Source organism: Lepeophtheirus salmonis, chromosome 4, assembly GCF_016086655.4.
Source record: "Lepeophtheirus salmonis chromosome 4, UVic_Lsal_1.4, whole genome shotgun sequence".
NCBI classification, from domain to species: Eukaryota; Metazoa; Arthropoda; class Copepoda; order Siphonostomatoida; family Caligidae; genus Lepeophtheirus; species Lepeophtheirus salmonis.
In genome coordinates, this window is record NC_052134.2 from 33,776,886 (window position 1) to 33,794,762 (window position 17,877).

Below are 17,877 nucleotides of genomic sequence, written 5' to 3' on the forward strand. Positions count from 1 at the left end.
AAGTCTCCACAGATTATGACCATTAATCTTAAATGTAATTTATTTTTTCTAAATTACCCTCATACTTTCATAGGTTTATTTCATACCCAGTGCATGCAAAAGAGGAACAGATGGAAGTATATTGCCGTTGTGCAGTAGTATAGCTTTGAGGCTTGCTTGAAGAGTCAATAGATAAACGCCACTAAATTATTTTATAATCAATGTGAAGCTTTAGGATTAAATGTAAAGTGTATTTTTAATATATTTTGACCATGATATAAGGTGTTTTGGTATTTTTCTAAGAAGGGATCAAAGTTTCGAAAAATTAAAGTAAATTTATGCACAAATGTTTATATGACATGTTCCTTGACTGCACGGTTCATATTATACATAATCTTATGACGATATACATATGTCGTTAGTAAAAATATAAGTGGATGTCAAAGTTACTTGGCAATTTATAATATTCATGTCAGATTGAATTATCATTGTTATCATAGGTAATCTGACAGGGTAAATGTATTGTATAACTATCGTATTTGATATTATTTAAACTCTTGTTGATTCGAATATCTAAAAAAAAATGGTTCAGAGTAACTTTCTCTAAGACAGACAATATTTTATTCCATAAACCACTTCAGAATTAAGGAATATGAAGTTAAATCATTCGGATTATAGAAACTTTCACTAATTTATGGAAGTAGATATTAACTAGGATATATACTTCGAAAAATGATAGCCAAGAAAAACCAAAATGACGAAATATTGACAGGGTAAACTCTCAAGGAAAAGCTTATTACGATCGATACAATTCATATATTAGGTATAACAATCACATTGTTGATGAAATTGATAAAAAAATATCAAATTAATAGATATTTGCAAAGCTATACTAAATAAATATACTATAAAATCAATAATATTACATTATACTGGTTTATGAAAAATAACATTTTCTAGGCACTTTGGAAAAGAGTCTGGATCAAAGCAACATTTTCGTTCGTATTATAGAGATGCTCAAATCTAGGTCTATTAATTAAAAATGATATAAAATATCTTTATTTTTGTTTAAACTGTTACATACTAATTACAATTTATAGAAACGTACACATTATAATAAACATATTTCAAATTCAATGGCTTGAATATTCCACAATTATCTCATTTGTCATAGGTAAACATATATTCATCAATATCTGAAACTATGATAAGTGGTGATGCATCCAGATAATCAAAGTCATTTAAGCAAATCATAGAATGAAGATTCAAAACAAAAATTAATTTTTCTTCAGGACTAAGATCATCCCTCATCTAGACATTCATTCATTATGTCTGGATTTAATAGAACATATACTGAACACATTTCTAACTCAATGACATGGAAAATTCAACCATTATCATTTTCGTCATTGGCTAAAAATATATTATTTGATTCATCAATAGCTGAGAGTCTGATGATGCATAAAGATAAATAAAGTCTATTCAGGAAATCATATAATTAATATTCCAATGAATCATTCACTTTTTATTATGTACTATGAGCATCCTTCATATAGACATCCATACATTATGACTTGATTTTATGCATGCTTATTGTAAGCTCCATGGAAAAACTGATGACTCGTTGCAGACCCGTAGTGGGACTCCAAAAATCAGACATTCAAGGGAGTCCTCAGAGCAAATCCTAGTGGTCAGGGGAAGTTCAGTCGGGAATTCGTTGTAGGGGGTTCCTCCCCACAAATGTATTCTTCTCCATTGAGAAAAACCGAACAAGAATTCAGGATCCTAATTTCAGGAGGAATTTCATTTCAAAACTGTAGCTCTTAGTTTCTCTCTCTCTCTTCCAGCTAGGGAAGTCTAAATTTATGGACTTTTCTTATGAGACCAATTCAAAAAGAGTTTTATCCTTAAAATATTTTCGTGGCCTTGTCTTAAATTGACAAGAATATTGAGGGTTTTTGGGGAATCAGTTTTTTTAAATTAAAGTTCAGACTTTCAGCTATCGAATAAGATACTTTTAAACTTTTTTAATATATTCGTCTTGAAGCTATAAGCCTCTGAATAAAAAGCACCTATTTTCAACTTTAAACAATCATAACTCGAGTTATAAGCATAATATATACATTTTAAAAATAGTTTTAGAATTTTTCAACATTAGGCTTTAAAATATATCCACATAGTCTATCTTTATTTTCAACATCAAGCGCTTACAAAAGCTTTGAACCTTAAAATTAACCAAAAATAGAAAAAAATGTATGGCCTTTTTCTTAAAGCTACAAAGCTAGCAGAGAAAGAATATTCAAATTCAATTAAACTGAGTCTATACTGTTTTTGTACCATTTTTTGTTGTTGGACAGTGTTATTAGGGACAAATGTAAATTATAAATATACAAAAAATAATGAGACATTTTTATACAAAAAAAAAAAAAAAAAATACTAATTATGAATAGAAATCAAATCCGTCTTTTCTCATATCATACTTCAAATTCAAAATTTGCGTCATCTAAATAATTTGTAGAGCCAAGAAAAGAGAAGTAAATTAATATGTTCAGTATTTAACAAGACTTATCTTAAATAAATTGCACTTCAGCATATTAGAATCCATGGAGAATACCCAATTCTTAACCGAAGAAACTGATGTTACACGAACTATTGGCACGCCATTTGAAGCTACGACCCCCTTTGAGACCAATCATGCTGTTATTCTTGACCATATTACTGCAGTTTTCTAACACCTTTTCTCGGAGATTATAAACATTTAACTATATGCTAATCTTAAATTTGAAGAAGTATTTGTTTGATTAATTTTTGAATATTTAAATACGTCAATAATAACTTACTCAAGTCTTTACCCAAACAAACTCATATTAGACACAAAAAAAATTGAAAAATTAAATTTTTAATATCAAATTAAAAAAAATATATATATAACTTTTGCGAGAAAAATTTCCAAAATAAATAGATATTGACAGAAAATTGATTTTTTTGGGAAAAAATTTGAAAAATTAAATTTTTTAGAAAAAAGAATTAAATTAAATTCCAAACATTAAATCTTCTAGTAAAAAGCAAAAATTCCTTTATTTTATTTATTGTTTTTTTTTTTTCCTTCTTCATAATTTAGAAAAGTAATAAATAGTTAAATAATATTAACAAATAATAATCGGAATTATAAATTAAATATTATTTTAATAATGGCATTCCCGATTCCGATTCCAGAAAAAACATAAAACTTTCCGATTCTTTTGGAAAACAAAATCAAATATTAATTTCTTTGGAGAAAAATTTCAAAAATCCATAGCTATTCACAAAAAAAAATAACAGCCTACCCCTGCGGGCGTTCCGGCCTTTACCAAGCCAGTTTTGTATTTATATTTTTTCGGTCTCCATATAGTCCGAAAAAGAAAAATATGGAGACAACAGATTTTTTAAGTACAAAAAGCTAGCACGAACAGCGAGAAGGAATCACGGAATTATTACTGCTATGATCCGTTTCGAAGAATCATCGGCATTCGTATGTCGTTCATTTTTTCATCAAAATCCCGTGAAAAGATATTAAAATCTTTACTTGCATCAATGATCGTACTTGTACTATAGTTATAGTCATAGATCAAGATGTGGACCTTTTAGATCAATTTCAAACTTATTAAAACCCAGAAAGTCCATGCCTAGAATGGGACGTTGAATATCGGTGACTATTTCCAAGGGAACCTCCATAAAGAGCGAATCAAAATATATTATAATAGTTTTCCAAATACATTAATCTTAGCCCCACTTACTAGGAATAACATTATTGATATAGGACGACTGAGAGTACATTTGCTTACTAGATTCGATGGAATAAAGGATATGGAAGCTCCAGTGTCGATAAGAGTATAAATGATAAAAAAAATAGTATTCCATATAATATCTTTATATATATTAAATATTATGTTATGACTATTTTTTGTAAATATAAATTTTATAAGTAGAATAAGGTCACAATTTTCTATAAATTTTTAACAGAGTACAAATTGGCTCGAAATTTAGAATATAAAAACACAAAAGCACCTTCTAATTTTGTGTATACTAGGGTTACCTTTTTCGGTAATCGATTTTCTGTTATGTATTTATGAGAAATGTATATTTGAAAAGGTTTAGTCTTCAAAAGCCGTTTTTGTAACCTTTAGTCATTTGAAAATAACATATTTTTAAGAGAAATTATATACTTGTAAAGGGATTGAGAAGTTTCAATCATAAAGTTATGGGGCTGAATTTCAAAAGTTTAATTAACATTCCTTTGTATAATACAATAAATTCTGGTATATTTAAAATTTTACTTATTTTTTGAAAGAAGTGGTATATATCATTAGAAGTAAATTGCTCAATATTAAGAAAAATGTTCATGGCGAATCCCCCGGACACGGAATGATTTTATGGATACAATAACAACAACTAGTGTAGCTTTTGAAATAATTGTATAATTATAAGCACAAAAAAAAACTCGTTTATAATATATCAAACTCATTATGTCCTTCCACAACGATTCCCTCAATATAATTGGTTTAGTACCTCTTACTGCATCACAATATTGTGACCCTCCTCTCTTAGAAGCATCTACAGCTACCGTTCTTCATGATACCACTACACCTGTAGAGTACACGACCAGAAAGAAAAGGTATCTGAATGTAATATTCAGTGGACATCGGTACTCTAAGGACAAGCAGAGAAACCAAAAGTCATACTGGAAATGTACACTTTACCACCAAGTTTGTTAATATATTTTCAAATTTATATATTCTTTTCATCTTTACTTTTCAAGAAAATATTACAGACGGAAATGTGTCTTTGAATATGGTCTTCCACCACACTGATTAGACACTTGAAGCATAGAGAAATATATTTAATTAAACAAAACCTACAAGACAGGAAATCTTCATCGCGGTTGAGGGTTGTAATAAAAAAACCACACTGTAGCCGATGTCGAATACTGAACAAGATATGCTTTTAATTATATATAGAAAAAAATTTTCTTAGGGTCAAACGAATTTACAGGTGAAATGCCAATACTTGTTTCCACCTTGTCTTAATTCCTGTAGGCATAAAACATTCGTAACTAAGATAATATTTTCGTCAGTAGTCTGCCCAACAACAGATTGGATCCTTCAACTTTCACCTGTAACAAAAGTAGGCGAGATTAAAATATGGAAAGCAACACATATTAAAACAATTCGAGTACCTTCATCAAGGTCATTACGCTTACTAGAGGCATAAAGGGTTCTGCTTCACTGCATGGGGAATTTTGGCCTGTCGAACCTCGTACATTAGGTAGGACTCCTTTGCTAACTACCCTCTCGACTTCATGGAATTGGTTGTACTCCTTGGTCTTGACACCTTCGAAAATATAAATACCATGGTATGACTCCAGTTAAAAGACGCTTTCTTCTTCAATTATTCTCAAAGTCGATGTTATTTTCACGGAAGTGCTCAAAACATAGCACACGAGTATTTTCTTTCTTCTCAAGATACGTATTTAAGTCTTCCTTTCTTTAGACTCCATTGGAAAACGATATGTCGAGGTCTGGAAACTGCCCAGTGCTTCAAGTGATTTTACAACTGAACGAAGAGCAACAAAATTTCTTACAAAATAATGACCAACTCAGCACAATAATTATTTTTCACTATTGATTCTTCTATAAGCTTCAGTTATTATAGTCACCTGTTTTAGCGTCCAGACTCTCCTACACGTGGGCACTGAGACCTTTAAAAGGATATGAACAAACTGACAATTGAACTTCACTAATTGATCTAATGAAAAATTTACTCACGCGTTGGGCATCTCATATGTTGGCATAGCATGCTGTTTATATAGGTAGGAAGTAGACTTGCTTATTCATCCAACCAGGAGCAAAGAACTCTTGAAGAGATCTAGGAATGCGACGACTGTGCAAATCAAGTCATGAGAAATTAATTTTGAGTCTCTTTTCTATCCGTAGTCCACCTACCACACGAAGTCTGTTCCGATTCAAAGAAGAAATCCGTCAAAACTTCAATCTTTGATTCGAATTGTATGATAATTAATATTTCATATTTGTATTATTTTTCTTTTCTCATCCTTTTTTTTTTTTTTTTTTTCATTATTAGGAAAAAAAGTTGGAACTTCTAATTTTATCAAAATTAATTTAATTGCCAGTCTCAATATAGTCTGTTGTCTCCATAAAGTCCGGCTAACCCCCTGTGGACGCTCCGATAATTGGTTGTTAGAAAGTTTCTTTTTCCACTAGGGGCACATTAATTACTCTATAACTAAATACGCAACTTTAATGAATCCACACTTTAAATTGAATTTTCTAGGTAAATTCTGCAAAAGGAAAGAAAAAATTGTAAATGTCAAATGTGACGTCCTCTCAAAATGGACTTCCGGCGAGAGGAATTCTTTTTTTTTGTTGACATTTAAATTTGAACAAAAATTGATCAAATAATCAGATTAATTATAAATTTAAGGGTAAAGACGACCTAATTACACAAATTGAGATTGGTAACTTAATCAGGAACTACAATAGAAAATACAAATATCCAGGGGCCTCAAGTCTACCCTTTGAGTTTTATAAATCTTTTAATACCCATATAAAAATGAAGATATATTTAAAAAGGGATTCATTCCAGATTTCATTAGCACCGGATCTCTGACATTGATACTATAGAAAAATAGTTATGAAGAAGAAATAAAAAATAGAAGACTTATATCTCTTCTAAATAACTCATACAAAATACTTACGGGTGTTTTAAATAATAGATTAGTAAAATTCCTCCCGCAATTCATCTCTCCAGCCCAAAAAGGTTTAATTAAATCACGGCTCCTAGAAGACATTCCTCGCTCAATCCAAGATGCCATTGACTGCTCGGAAAATGAAGATTTTGCAGCACTTATGTTTTAGTTTGAGAAAGCATTTGATACTATTTCCCATAAAAACATAATTGGGCAACTATATAAATATTGATTCCGGAATGGATTTATTAAAAAAAATATCGCCCATAATGAGGAACTTTCCTTCAAGAATCGACATATCAGGTACCAGAAAAACGTTTTATACCCATCCAGCAGTGCGACAAGGAGCTCCTCTTTCTCCAACTCTATTTATAATTGCCATAAACGACAATTATGAGAAAATCCATAGTGACCATTAAGGGAATTAAAATAGATGGTGAAATGTCTTTTATACGTAGATGATCTGTCGCTTTTCTGTAAAGGAACTAGATAAGAAGTGCTAAAATCAATTGGGACTTCTATTGAAACAATACAAGGGTTCGGAAAAATATCAGGACTATTAATATTGGAGAAATACAAATACTTACCAACTGTGAGGACCACCTGAAGTTACACTTGCTAAATATTGAATTCGCCCAGTCAACATCACTTCTTGGAACTATAGTATCTACTAACGTGAGGATCGCTGCAATTAGAAATAAAGAATCTTTAAAAGAAAAATTGGAGATATGTTTCCAATTTAATAAAAGAGCCCCCCTAACGCGCTTTGAAAAAATAAAGGCTTGGGACATAAATGTCCTGCCTAAAGTTTTTCATACTATGAGATATGTACCATATTCTCAGGAGTTGTGTAAAAAAGTGTATAAAATAAGGGAAGACATTGTATGGGGGACAGTCTCGTGCATATGTTTCAAGAAACCGGATCAACACCCCTACCAAAAGTTGGGGACTCTGCTCCACAAACGTAGAAGCCATATGGAAGAGGCTGAATGTATTTCACCTTACGACAAATTACAATTTTTATAAGAGAAGCCTTCTCCAACAGCCATAGAGTGGAACACCTCTCTACTTTAGTTCAGAGAAGAATGAATAGACTGGACTAGAAAGAGACATGAAAAAACTTAGACCCATTAGTAATTTTGAACAACCCTTCAGCGATTCTCACCAAAAGTGGATTGGGTATAGTTAGTAACGTCCTCACTTTTTTACCAATAAATCCAGAGCGAGTCCGGAGGATAGGAAGTGTTCATTCTCTAAGGAGACATCATTTCATGTCTTTTACTTTTGTCAAATGGATGTATCTATGTTGAGTGATGGAAGACATAATATGGGGCCACTTGGGAGTGAGACTCACTCAGATGGAATGTCTTGTCGGTACGTCACTTTCATATGAAGAAGAGTGTCTCAAAATAGAAAACATTGTTTCTAAGGTCCAGGAAGTACTCTACGTGGCGAAGCATAGGAATGGAATTATTCCACCCGGAATCCAAAGCTGCACGTCCACCTTGATTAAAATCATGGACTCCTTCTCAGCCGGAGCCATATAATAATTTTTAATGAAAATGTTTACGGATAGCATCCACTCAAGATGCGTTGTTTATTAATCTTGACCTGCTTCTCTATCTCTGAGAATATTTAATGGGATATTTACTTGTTATAAGCCTCTTTCAGGGGGGAAGAATAATAAAAGTATGGATGTCGTTGAACTAGATTATTGGTCTCTCTTTTAATTATATCAATATTATTAATTTTATATAATGGATATGCTCGCAGACAACTTTACAGGGACCAATTTAAATATAACTCATAAATTTCACATTGTATGACTCTGATGATATTTCATTTATAATGTGTGGGTATGCACTTATATGTGTATATAATATAAAATAAATATAATAATTGAAAAAAAATACAAAAATATCGTAAATTTTCCAGAAATGAACCTCTGAATAAAAATATGTGAACCTGTCATATTAAAAGTACAGTTTAAAAATTGGATAGATATGTAAACTCGCATTTAAAAGTAGAATTCCATTATTTGATTCATCACTATAAACAGCATGTCGTTACCTACCTTCCTTGACTCGTCCAACTTTTCCTTGGAAAAGTGTATGAAAAAGGCCCCAACTCAGTTATTAGTAACCAATTCTTTCCAAGTAATGAACGATTCTAGAAAGTAAGCATGTTGAAAATTCTTAACTGGTGAACAGGAACGAATTCCTGTTCACCCTATCAACCTTCAGAGTACTGATAAGTACTAAGGTGGAAGAAACAGAAAACTCAACAGCTGAGGAGCAGAAGGATTGTAAGTTTTGTCTTAGAGAGCACACCACACACCACCACTTGTTGAAAAAATGGTAGAACATCCTGTTGAAGTGATGAGTGGTTTGCGAACGTAACGGCTTTCTGAGCCAGCTCTTTGAAGTGAAGGACGGGAGCCGGCTCCCGTCCAATCAAATCAATCAATCAATTAATCTCCTTTCGAGACGCTTTTTCTTCTCTCTCTCACGCAATAAGGAGGACAGAAAGAAATTATTAACTAAGTAAATAAGAGATGAGTCAAAGCAGGAAAAGGAGCGAAATTTGGACTCATTTTTATTGTATTGATGGCTCCATTGCAGAGTGCTGTGTCTGTAAGACCCACATTTCATGTAGAGCCGGCTCAACCAAAAGACTCCACAGGCACCTGAGAACTGCCCACCCGACAGTTCCACTGGAGAAGCGATCAGTTGAACCTGATGTCCATGAGGAAGATGCAAATGTTTCATCTGTGAGTGTTGATGCTCCAGTGCCAAGAGCATCAACCGAGAGCTCAATCAAACACTTTTTCGAGCATTCTTTGAGCCCGGCAAGACAGAGAAAAATAGATGAAGAGTTGGCTAAAATGATTGCGACGGATTTCCAGCCATTTTCAGTTGTAGAGGACAAGGGCTTCAGAAACTTTACACATGCACTCAATCAAGTATATGTCATTCCAAGGCGGAAAGCCCTCTCTCAGAATATGATCCCAGATCTGTATTACCGAGAACGCGCTTCAGTGCAAGAGAGGGTGAATAGAGCCACATCGGTTTGTCTAACAACTGAAAGCTGGACATCCCGAGCCATGGCCTCCTTCATGTCACTTACGTGTCACTTTATTGAAGACTACAAAATGGCGTCTTGTCTTCTGGATTGTTTTGAGTTCAATGACGGACACACCTCTGAGAACTTAGCGGAGGAGCTGCTCAGAGTTGCCAAAGAGTGGAATGTGGAAAAGAAGGTGGTTGCTTGTGTTACTGACAATGCAACAAACATACTCAAAGCAGTTAAAATCCTCAAATGGACCCATCACCCATGTCTTGCACACACGATTAATATGATTGTAAGAAACACTCTGAAGGTGATCCAGCCCGCTGTGGACAAAGTCAAGGCAATAGTTGAATTTTTCCACAGGAGCACAACAGCCACACAAAAGCTCGAATCAACACAACTACAGATGGGTATGCCTGAGCTGAAGCTCAAACGAGATTGTGTGACAAGGTGGAATTCCACCTTGAACATGATAAAACGGATTCTGGAGTCAAAACATGCAGTCATTTCTACGCTGGCTGTTATCAATGCACCGATCGATCCTCTGAGCCAAGAGGAATGGGCGGTACTGCAGGAGGCATGTACTGTTCTGGAGCCATTTGAGCAGGTCACAGTTGAGATTAGTACAGAGAGGTGCAGTATACAAATGAAATCACATTATTATTATTCTTTGGTGTTGTTGCTGAATTACTGGAATAAAACGGGATTAAACATAACCAAGGATAATGATGTTCACCACCAAATAAAACAAAGCATAACATTAACACCTATTTACTCTTTTTCAGCTATGTTACAGCCTCCAAAATGTTAATCCTGTGCAAGGGTCTACAGAGAGTGACAGCTGTGAACCAAACCAGTGTAATCACTGCAAATGTTCAAGAGCTAGTGGATATTCTTTGTGCAACCATGGACAGAAAGTTCAATCGAATGGAATATAACATTATTTTGTCAGAAACAACCATTCTTGATCCGCGATTCAAGAAGCTGGCCTTCAATGACACTAAAGCATTTGAAGAAGCTGTTCATAGAATAACTATTACAGCAGCAAGGTTGAGCCACCCAACAACACTGCCAGGGGGCCAAAAGGGAACTCAATATGAGTATGAGAGGCCACATGAATCAGATGTTTGGAGTTTATTCAAAGAACGAGTAACTGAGGACTCTACAAGAAGGAATCCTTCAGCAGATCCAATTATGGAGGTGAGATCCTACCTTGACGAGCCCCTTTTTCAAAGAAGTGCTGACCCACTAAATTGGTGGGAAAGCAAGGCTTCAGTCTACCCACGCCTCACAAATCTGATGACAAGGAGACTGTGCATTGTTGCAACATCAGTACCCTCAGAGAGAATCTTCTCTAAAACAGGTCAGATAATCACTGATAGAAGAAGCCAAATCAGTCCTTCAAAGATGAGGCACCTGGTGTTTCTAAATGCTAATCTTCAGTAGAGACTGCTGATCTTTTTGTTTTACACATTTTAATTTATATTTTTTTGCGTGGTTCTGTGTTGTTTCAATCTAAATTTATATAAGTGGAATTGTTGAATTTTCTTGTATTTTATTCATATTTTGTTGTTTTGCATTTTTTCAGGGATTCTGGGTTGCTATTTTACATTAAATTTGTTGAGTGTATAAACAGGTAAAAAAAATTTTGTATTTTATAATTTATTTTTTTGTAGATCTTCAAATATTTTAATTTAGATTTTTTGTATTTTTAATGGATTCTGTGTTTCACTTTAAATTTGTTACGTATAAAAAAAAAGCCGAAGTTTCTTCTCTAAATTTCATAGTTTATTTGTTGTTGTATGAAAAAGAAAATATTTTAAATTACATTTTATTGTGTCAAGCAACTTTCACTGTAGTTCGATTCTAAGTTGCTTAATATAAAAAAACCAAAATTTAAAATAGTTAAAAATTCACAATAGAGTGAAAAAATAAAGGTTGTGGTAATATAGTAGTATAGTACTTTTTTTTTTTTTGATTATTAATTCATTTTGTGTATAATTTAATTATTTGTTATAATCAATCAATAATTCCATATATTTTTTATAATGGTAATCTCAAATTTGAAGTGTATTAAAAAAAAAAAATTGATCAACTACTGATATAAAGTCTCTAGACTTCTCGTCCATGAAAATGTTAACCTTTTCAAAGGACATGAATAGAATTATATGAAGTTGTGGTTCAATACCAATTGGAATCCAACCAAAGGCTCAAGAGTTTGTCAAGTAATTTAATCATCTATTTTTTTACTATGTGAGGGATGTATAAATTAAATTAGTGGGTTATTTTAAAAGGATGTCACTGGGCTTTATATTCTAATTTTTTGTACTTGAATTATTTGCTTTATGCTCATTTTGAAGATATTTTTTCTGAGGAAGTCTCCATAATTTTTATATCCTAGTATTTGAACATTATTTGATATTCAAAAAATCAATCTCCTTTATCATAATTTTTTTTTCTAGGGAATCCATCTCATGTGTTCAAACGCGCATTTGCCAAGAAGAATTCACCAGTGCATATTTCACGATAAATTTCGACTGACTTTCCTCCTCATTTAGATTTTAATCCGAAATAAGTTCCGTCCTCGGAATTTGTTTCTTTTGTGACTAAGAACTGACTCACGAAGATAACAAAGGGTTTACATTATTGTGGATCAATGTTTTGTAAGGAATATTACTAAATATAGTCGCCACCTGATCCATTATGGAATGGAAGGAAATGTCTATATTTTAATAATTTATCGTTAATTTCAAAGCATTTTTGAATTAGATACTCTTCACTCATACTTTGTATAAATTTGACAATTACTTTTTTTCTTTATAGAATGCGAATATTTAATACATATACGATAATATACCGATGGTCCTTGAAATTTATTTTGTATATTGAAATCCGTTTCAACTTATTGATTTAGCCTATATTTATTTCATTAAGTTAGCTTTGTAATTATATATTTTAGAAACCATGGGTAGTGGCTAATTTGAAATTTATTTGATCACTTGTTTAAATATTATCAAGGCTTAGGGGGAATGATATCGACGTTATTTTTGATTTCCACACTATTCATTTCAAAAATTTAGAATGATGAAATGCATAAGAAAAGTGACCATGAAGATTCCAATAGTTCTACAAATATTTTATTAGAAAATAATAGGACCATTTTGAACCCCAGAGTGAAAATGATAACAATTTTTCAATAATTACCAATATAATTTTCACTGTTAAAAAAATACAACTTATCCGTTCGTATTGTATACTTATGAAAATCGTTGACTCTCAATGTATATGATAGTAATTTATAGTGCTCCCTGAATATGTGGATGTCGTTTTTGATGTTTAGTCTGTCCGCTAATTCCCTTGAGTCCTTTATGTGGTCGTGATGTTAACTTCTTCTTTTAAAAGAAGAATTATCGCCTATCTTTGGTGTAAATTGTTCTAAAATGCATAACAAAAGAAAAATGAATGAACTTAAATACAATTATTATATTTTTCCTGCACTGATGCTATTTTAAAGTTTGAGGTTCTTTTCTTTATAGCAGTATTTCATTTTTCCCCAATAAAATCGTATATGAGGTAATTGATATCAACAAGGGTCTTAATTAAGGTGGACCATATGTCTAGCTCTTAACTTCTACTTGCGCTCTTTTTTTCCTTAAAAAGATATCAACTCTATTATGTTTGATAAAACAGTGAAACAAACCCTTGAGCACATCCCAGAGCCTTTTAATTATCAAAAACAGGCTACACAATATTTTTTACTGATAAGCCGAATACTCAAAAATATATGAAGTATATTTTTTTACACATAGCATCATATTTGGGACAATGACCATTTTTGACGCTTAAAGGTCTTGAGAGGCCTTAAATGTTGCCAAAGTCAGTTATGTTATTGTCTCTAGGAGAAAAAGTTTATGTGCAGAGGTAGAAAAATATCAAACCGAAACCGGGACAGTCTAATGTGTATAAATATATGTTAAAGGCCGCTGTTAGACCTTACATAAATAAAGGTTATTTTAAATGTATATATTGCTTATCTCATACCTACACAAATTATGTATACCTTGTTGTAAATATGCAATATATATATCTATAAATAGATTTCTATCGATTGGGAATAGAGCGTTCTAAAAAAAGAATAACTTTCATAGAAGCCTTTCGGATCCATTTTTTTAAAAATTTATAATTGTATGTAGTGAGGTAAACATGTCTTCCACGTGTTTTTCTTGAGTAGAATACAAACCCCTTACTTGAAGGATTTCATTTTATCAAATTATCGTACATATAGAAAATTATTATCATGTTCGAAAGTAAAGGACACTCAATACTACACATAAATAAGTAATTATACTTAAGTATGATTAGTTTTTTATTTGGTATATATACATGTTGTAACTGTATCAGCTGATTGATTCAAAGATCTATTGAGAAAGGCCGAATGAATCATTTTGTTCATATATTTTTACTGTTTCCTTACTTTTTATATTAGGTTGGGTAAAAGGAAACTCATTTTTTTATGAGTGAAATGAAAGGCTAATACTTACATACTTTTTGTATTAGTAGAATAATTGCACGTGCAATTCTATAACTTGTGGCATTTTGAAGGTAATGTTAGGGTTGAATATTCTGAGGATTTTTTTAAAAAGATGTTATTATTTTGGTTTCCTTCTAGAGGTTGGAATATATAAGAATAAAGGAATCCCTAGTGCTTGGGCAAATAATGCAGGAGGCCAAACTCAGTTATTTATCGGTATTTTCTCCTTTTAATAGAGAAAGAAAAAAGAACCAAAATTTTAGGTAGCTACCCAATTCCGTGACATTATTCCAAATTCCTAGACTTGCTCACATTACCTTCTTATATTGTGATCCCTCAAAAAGAAAGAAAAAGAGGAACAAAATCAGTTGGAAACAGTTATCCAATTCTTTCCAGCTATAAATTTTTTTGTGATTAGTTGTAGATTTTTGAAAAAAATAAAATTCAAAAACTTTAATATTTGAAATTTTTTTCCCAAAACATTAAATTTTTTTATGAACAGCTGTGAATTTTGTTTCCAAAAAATTACATTATCTATGAATAGATACTGATTTTTGAAATTTTTTTACAAAAAATTTAATATTTGAATAAATTTTCATTCAAAAAACAATGACCCCCTAAAAATCTATATATAATAATTATAATATAAATTAATTCTGTGGACGCCCTGCAGAGTGTTACTTTTTCTGTTTTTGAGGTAACCCTATGAATTCTGGTTCTTACTCCCCCCTCCCACCCCGACAAACTACCCCCTGTCCTTTAACCACCGATCAATTACCTCCTTTTGCCCCCCAGGACATCTACCCCCAGTATTTCACCTCCTATTACATTAAATAGTAAATATAAGACCAAACATTTAACCTTTTAACAAACATACAATCGTAATTATTAATTTAACCAAGGAGTCCTTGATTTAACTTAATGACGTAAATATTAGTGATACATATTATTATTAACTAATATATCTCATCAAATACGAGATAATAATTATATGCATCTAAGTCAGTATTTTGAATCTTTCCATTACAAATATACCGTTGATTTTACTTGAGAAGATTTTGGATGTTTCTTTTTGATTTTTGTGATGTTGATACACATATATTAAAAATTAGATATAATTAACCTATTTATTTCGGATATGCATAACTCTATTTCACCGTATTTAAGGAGTTATCCGAAAATCCTTCTCAGATATTTATTATAACATCATGTGTGTAGTCGTTCAGGATAATCAATCCTCAAATTCCTCGTATAAATAAAATACTAAAATGAATTGTTTTACCAACTTTGTTGTAATGGGATTAAGGAAATCAGATAAGGCATTATAATAAATATTTATTGTATCTTATATGTCATGCCTATGGTTAAACAATCAGGCTAAGTATCTATTTTAATTGAAATTAGTTTTATTTTAGTATTAAAACTTTGATGATTTATAGAACTCATAATTACTTTCCGATTCGAACTTGAAAGTTTTATAGCTCAACAACCGATCCAAGCAACCATAACATTCATTTATTACTTTGGCCCTCTATCATGCACTAACTGTACTTCTCAATAATAGAAATAGAAATGGATGGAGGGTAAAGGGTCCAGGGGGTAGTGGTTGGGGGTTAAAGGACGAGGGGTAGGTTACCTGTTCCCGTGAATCCTATGTTTAATAGTAGGTGATTGGTTCACTGATAAATGATATTTTTTTCGAATTTAACCAATCAACGTTCCTAATTATAATAATGGACCAGAGTAGATAAACCCACAGCTGCCGAAATGTATGCTCAAAAGCTGTATTGAAGTGTACTGACATATTTTATTTGGCTTCCTCTATTTTGCCTTTCTATTTTTGATACATTTAAAATTATTGTAGAAAAAAATACGGCAACTACTACACACTCTTTTTCTTAATATTTTTCTGAAAAGTTTTGTCAAGTGTATGCATTATTTTATTAAATTGTACATTTAAGTTATATTTAAATAAATTGATAAGTACTGCACCGTTAAGTCTTCAAGAGGCTGTTATATGGTAACCGACGGACCAGGTTAATCACGCAGTTCGTTGAGGATAGAGTTATCTTGATTTAGTGAACTCTGTGTTCCGTTGGTGTTAAAGCTTACACTATTAAACTTGAAATAGAAGCGTTTATAATAGAATGTTTATGTGTAAGAAATTTTATAGAAAAAAATTTCAAAAATTCTTAACTCTCCACAAAATGTTTAATTTTGTATTAAAAAATTTCAAAAAATCATAGCTATTCACAGAAAGGTAATTTTTTAGGGAAAAAAGTGGTGAAATTTAAATTTTTGGAACAAAATTGAAAAATTAAATTTTTTGACTAAGAAATGTTAGAAAATTAAATGTTTTATGAACATCTGTGAATAATGTTTGCAATATTTTTATAAAAATTAAATTTTCTGTGAATAGCTATTGATTTTTAAAATTAATTTTCCAAAAAATAGATATACAAAATTGTGTGATGAAGGAACTGCGTTTGTTAAGTTTAAACAGCGTCAACCACTGCTGACTGCTCCAAATCATCAGCACGTTTTGGTTTTTGGTCAAGGGTAAGCAAATGCAGTACCCACTTTGAACAGAGCTTTCACATGGACAAAATTTCCTGCAATCTTAAGGCAACATGTTCTTTTGATAAACTTACGATTTCACCTGAATCTCGAAAATTCCCTTTCTAATTACTCAAAACGATTTTGTGATTTTTAAAAAATGTTTACTGTTGTTACCACCTCATTTGGACGTCCACTGCGTTCTGCATCATTGCTGTATCAACGACCCCCTTTGAAGTCTGCAATACAACGTTAAATTTTTATTTCTGATAGAACAGAGTCCCCTTAACACATTGTGAGCCATTACTTAGCTTGTACGATATTTTCCCCCATCAAGAAAGAGTCTAAAATTATAAAATGAAATTGTTTTTGATTCATTGTATTGGAAATAGGTAGAAAAAGTAGCGTCACACTTAGTGCAATAATCCACAAACTAAAAACAGATTTTCATTCAATTTTGAGAGCTGCCTTTGGGTAGTTACTACTAACTGAAAATGAGTGAATTAACAAGTTAACATAACTCGTATCTAATTGCTCAAATATAAACAATTTTTGACTATATTTAAATAAATATAGTCAAACTTCTATTAAGACGTCTTGAAAGATAAAGTTACTGCTTAGCACAGGTGACCTTTCAAACCAGGTTTGGTATTTAAAAAAATATAACAGTTGAAAAAGGTGGATCAAATATTACATTAAAGGATAAAATTCACACTCTGGGCAATAATAAATTAACATTCATTCTCAGATAGAGACCGTTGTTACGTCTATTGTATCACACAACCTTTCGTACGAAAAGAAGCAGAGAAAAGGGCCCAAAATCAGTTGGTAGTTAGCCAATTCTTCTTAATTATCATTCAATAATTTGTATTTACAGTTTAACAAGAGCTAATTCCAATTCCATCAATCAATGTTCAGAATAATTATTTGGAGAAAAGAAGCAGATATAATCATAGCCAGCAACAAAACACAGTCTATTTTTGTGTTTGTGGCTTAA

General features: G+C 31.8%; 1 protein-coding gene and 1 long non-coding RNA gene across 2 annotated transcripts; one reads left to right on the plus strand and one right to left on the minus strand.

Moving 5' to 3' along the window:
- Positions 1-4,725: 4,725 nt before the first annotated feature.
- Positions 4,726-8,343, minus strand: LOC121115783 (uncharacterized). Its single transcript, XR_011779790.1, has 9 exons — positions 7,890-8,343; positions 7,557-7,823; positions 7,312-7,409; positions 6,734-7,242; positions 6,635-6,653; positions 5,961-6,261; positions 5,784-5,898; positions 5,195-5,716; positions 4,726-5,131 (listed from the first exon to the last, which is right to left on the minus strand). It is a non-coding gene; the product is annotated as an uncharacterized lncRNA (long non-coding RNA).
- A 633-nt stretch (positions 8,344-8,976) lies between these two features.
- On the plus strand, positions 8,977-12,669 carry LOC121115781 (E3 SUMO-protein ligase ZBED1). Its single transcript, XM_040709914.2, has 3 exons — positions 8,977-10,426; positions 10,579-12,018; positions 12,256-12,669. The coding sequence occupies exons 1-2, from the start codon at positions 9,279-9,281 to the stop codon at positions 11,237-11,239; spliced, it is 1,809 nt and encodes a 602-aa protein (XP_040565848.1). The 5' UTR covers positions 8,977-9,278; the 3' UTR covers positions 11,240-12,018; positions 12,256-12,669.
- Positions 12,670-17,877: the final 5,208 nt, after the last annotated feature.

Bases quoted from the DNA above. Each gene is read 5' to 3' on its own strand.
- LOC121115781 (XM_040709914.2), top strand. From the start codon at position 9,279: ATGAGTCAAAGCAGGAAAAGGAGCGAAATTTGGACTCATTTTTATTGT. The intron at 10,427-10,578 runs GTGCAGTATACA...ACTCTTTTTCAG, and splicing joins GTTGAGATTAGTACAGAGAG to CTATGTTACAGCCTCCAAAA.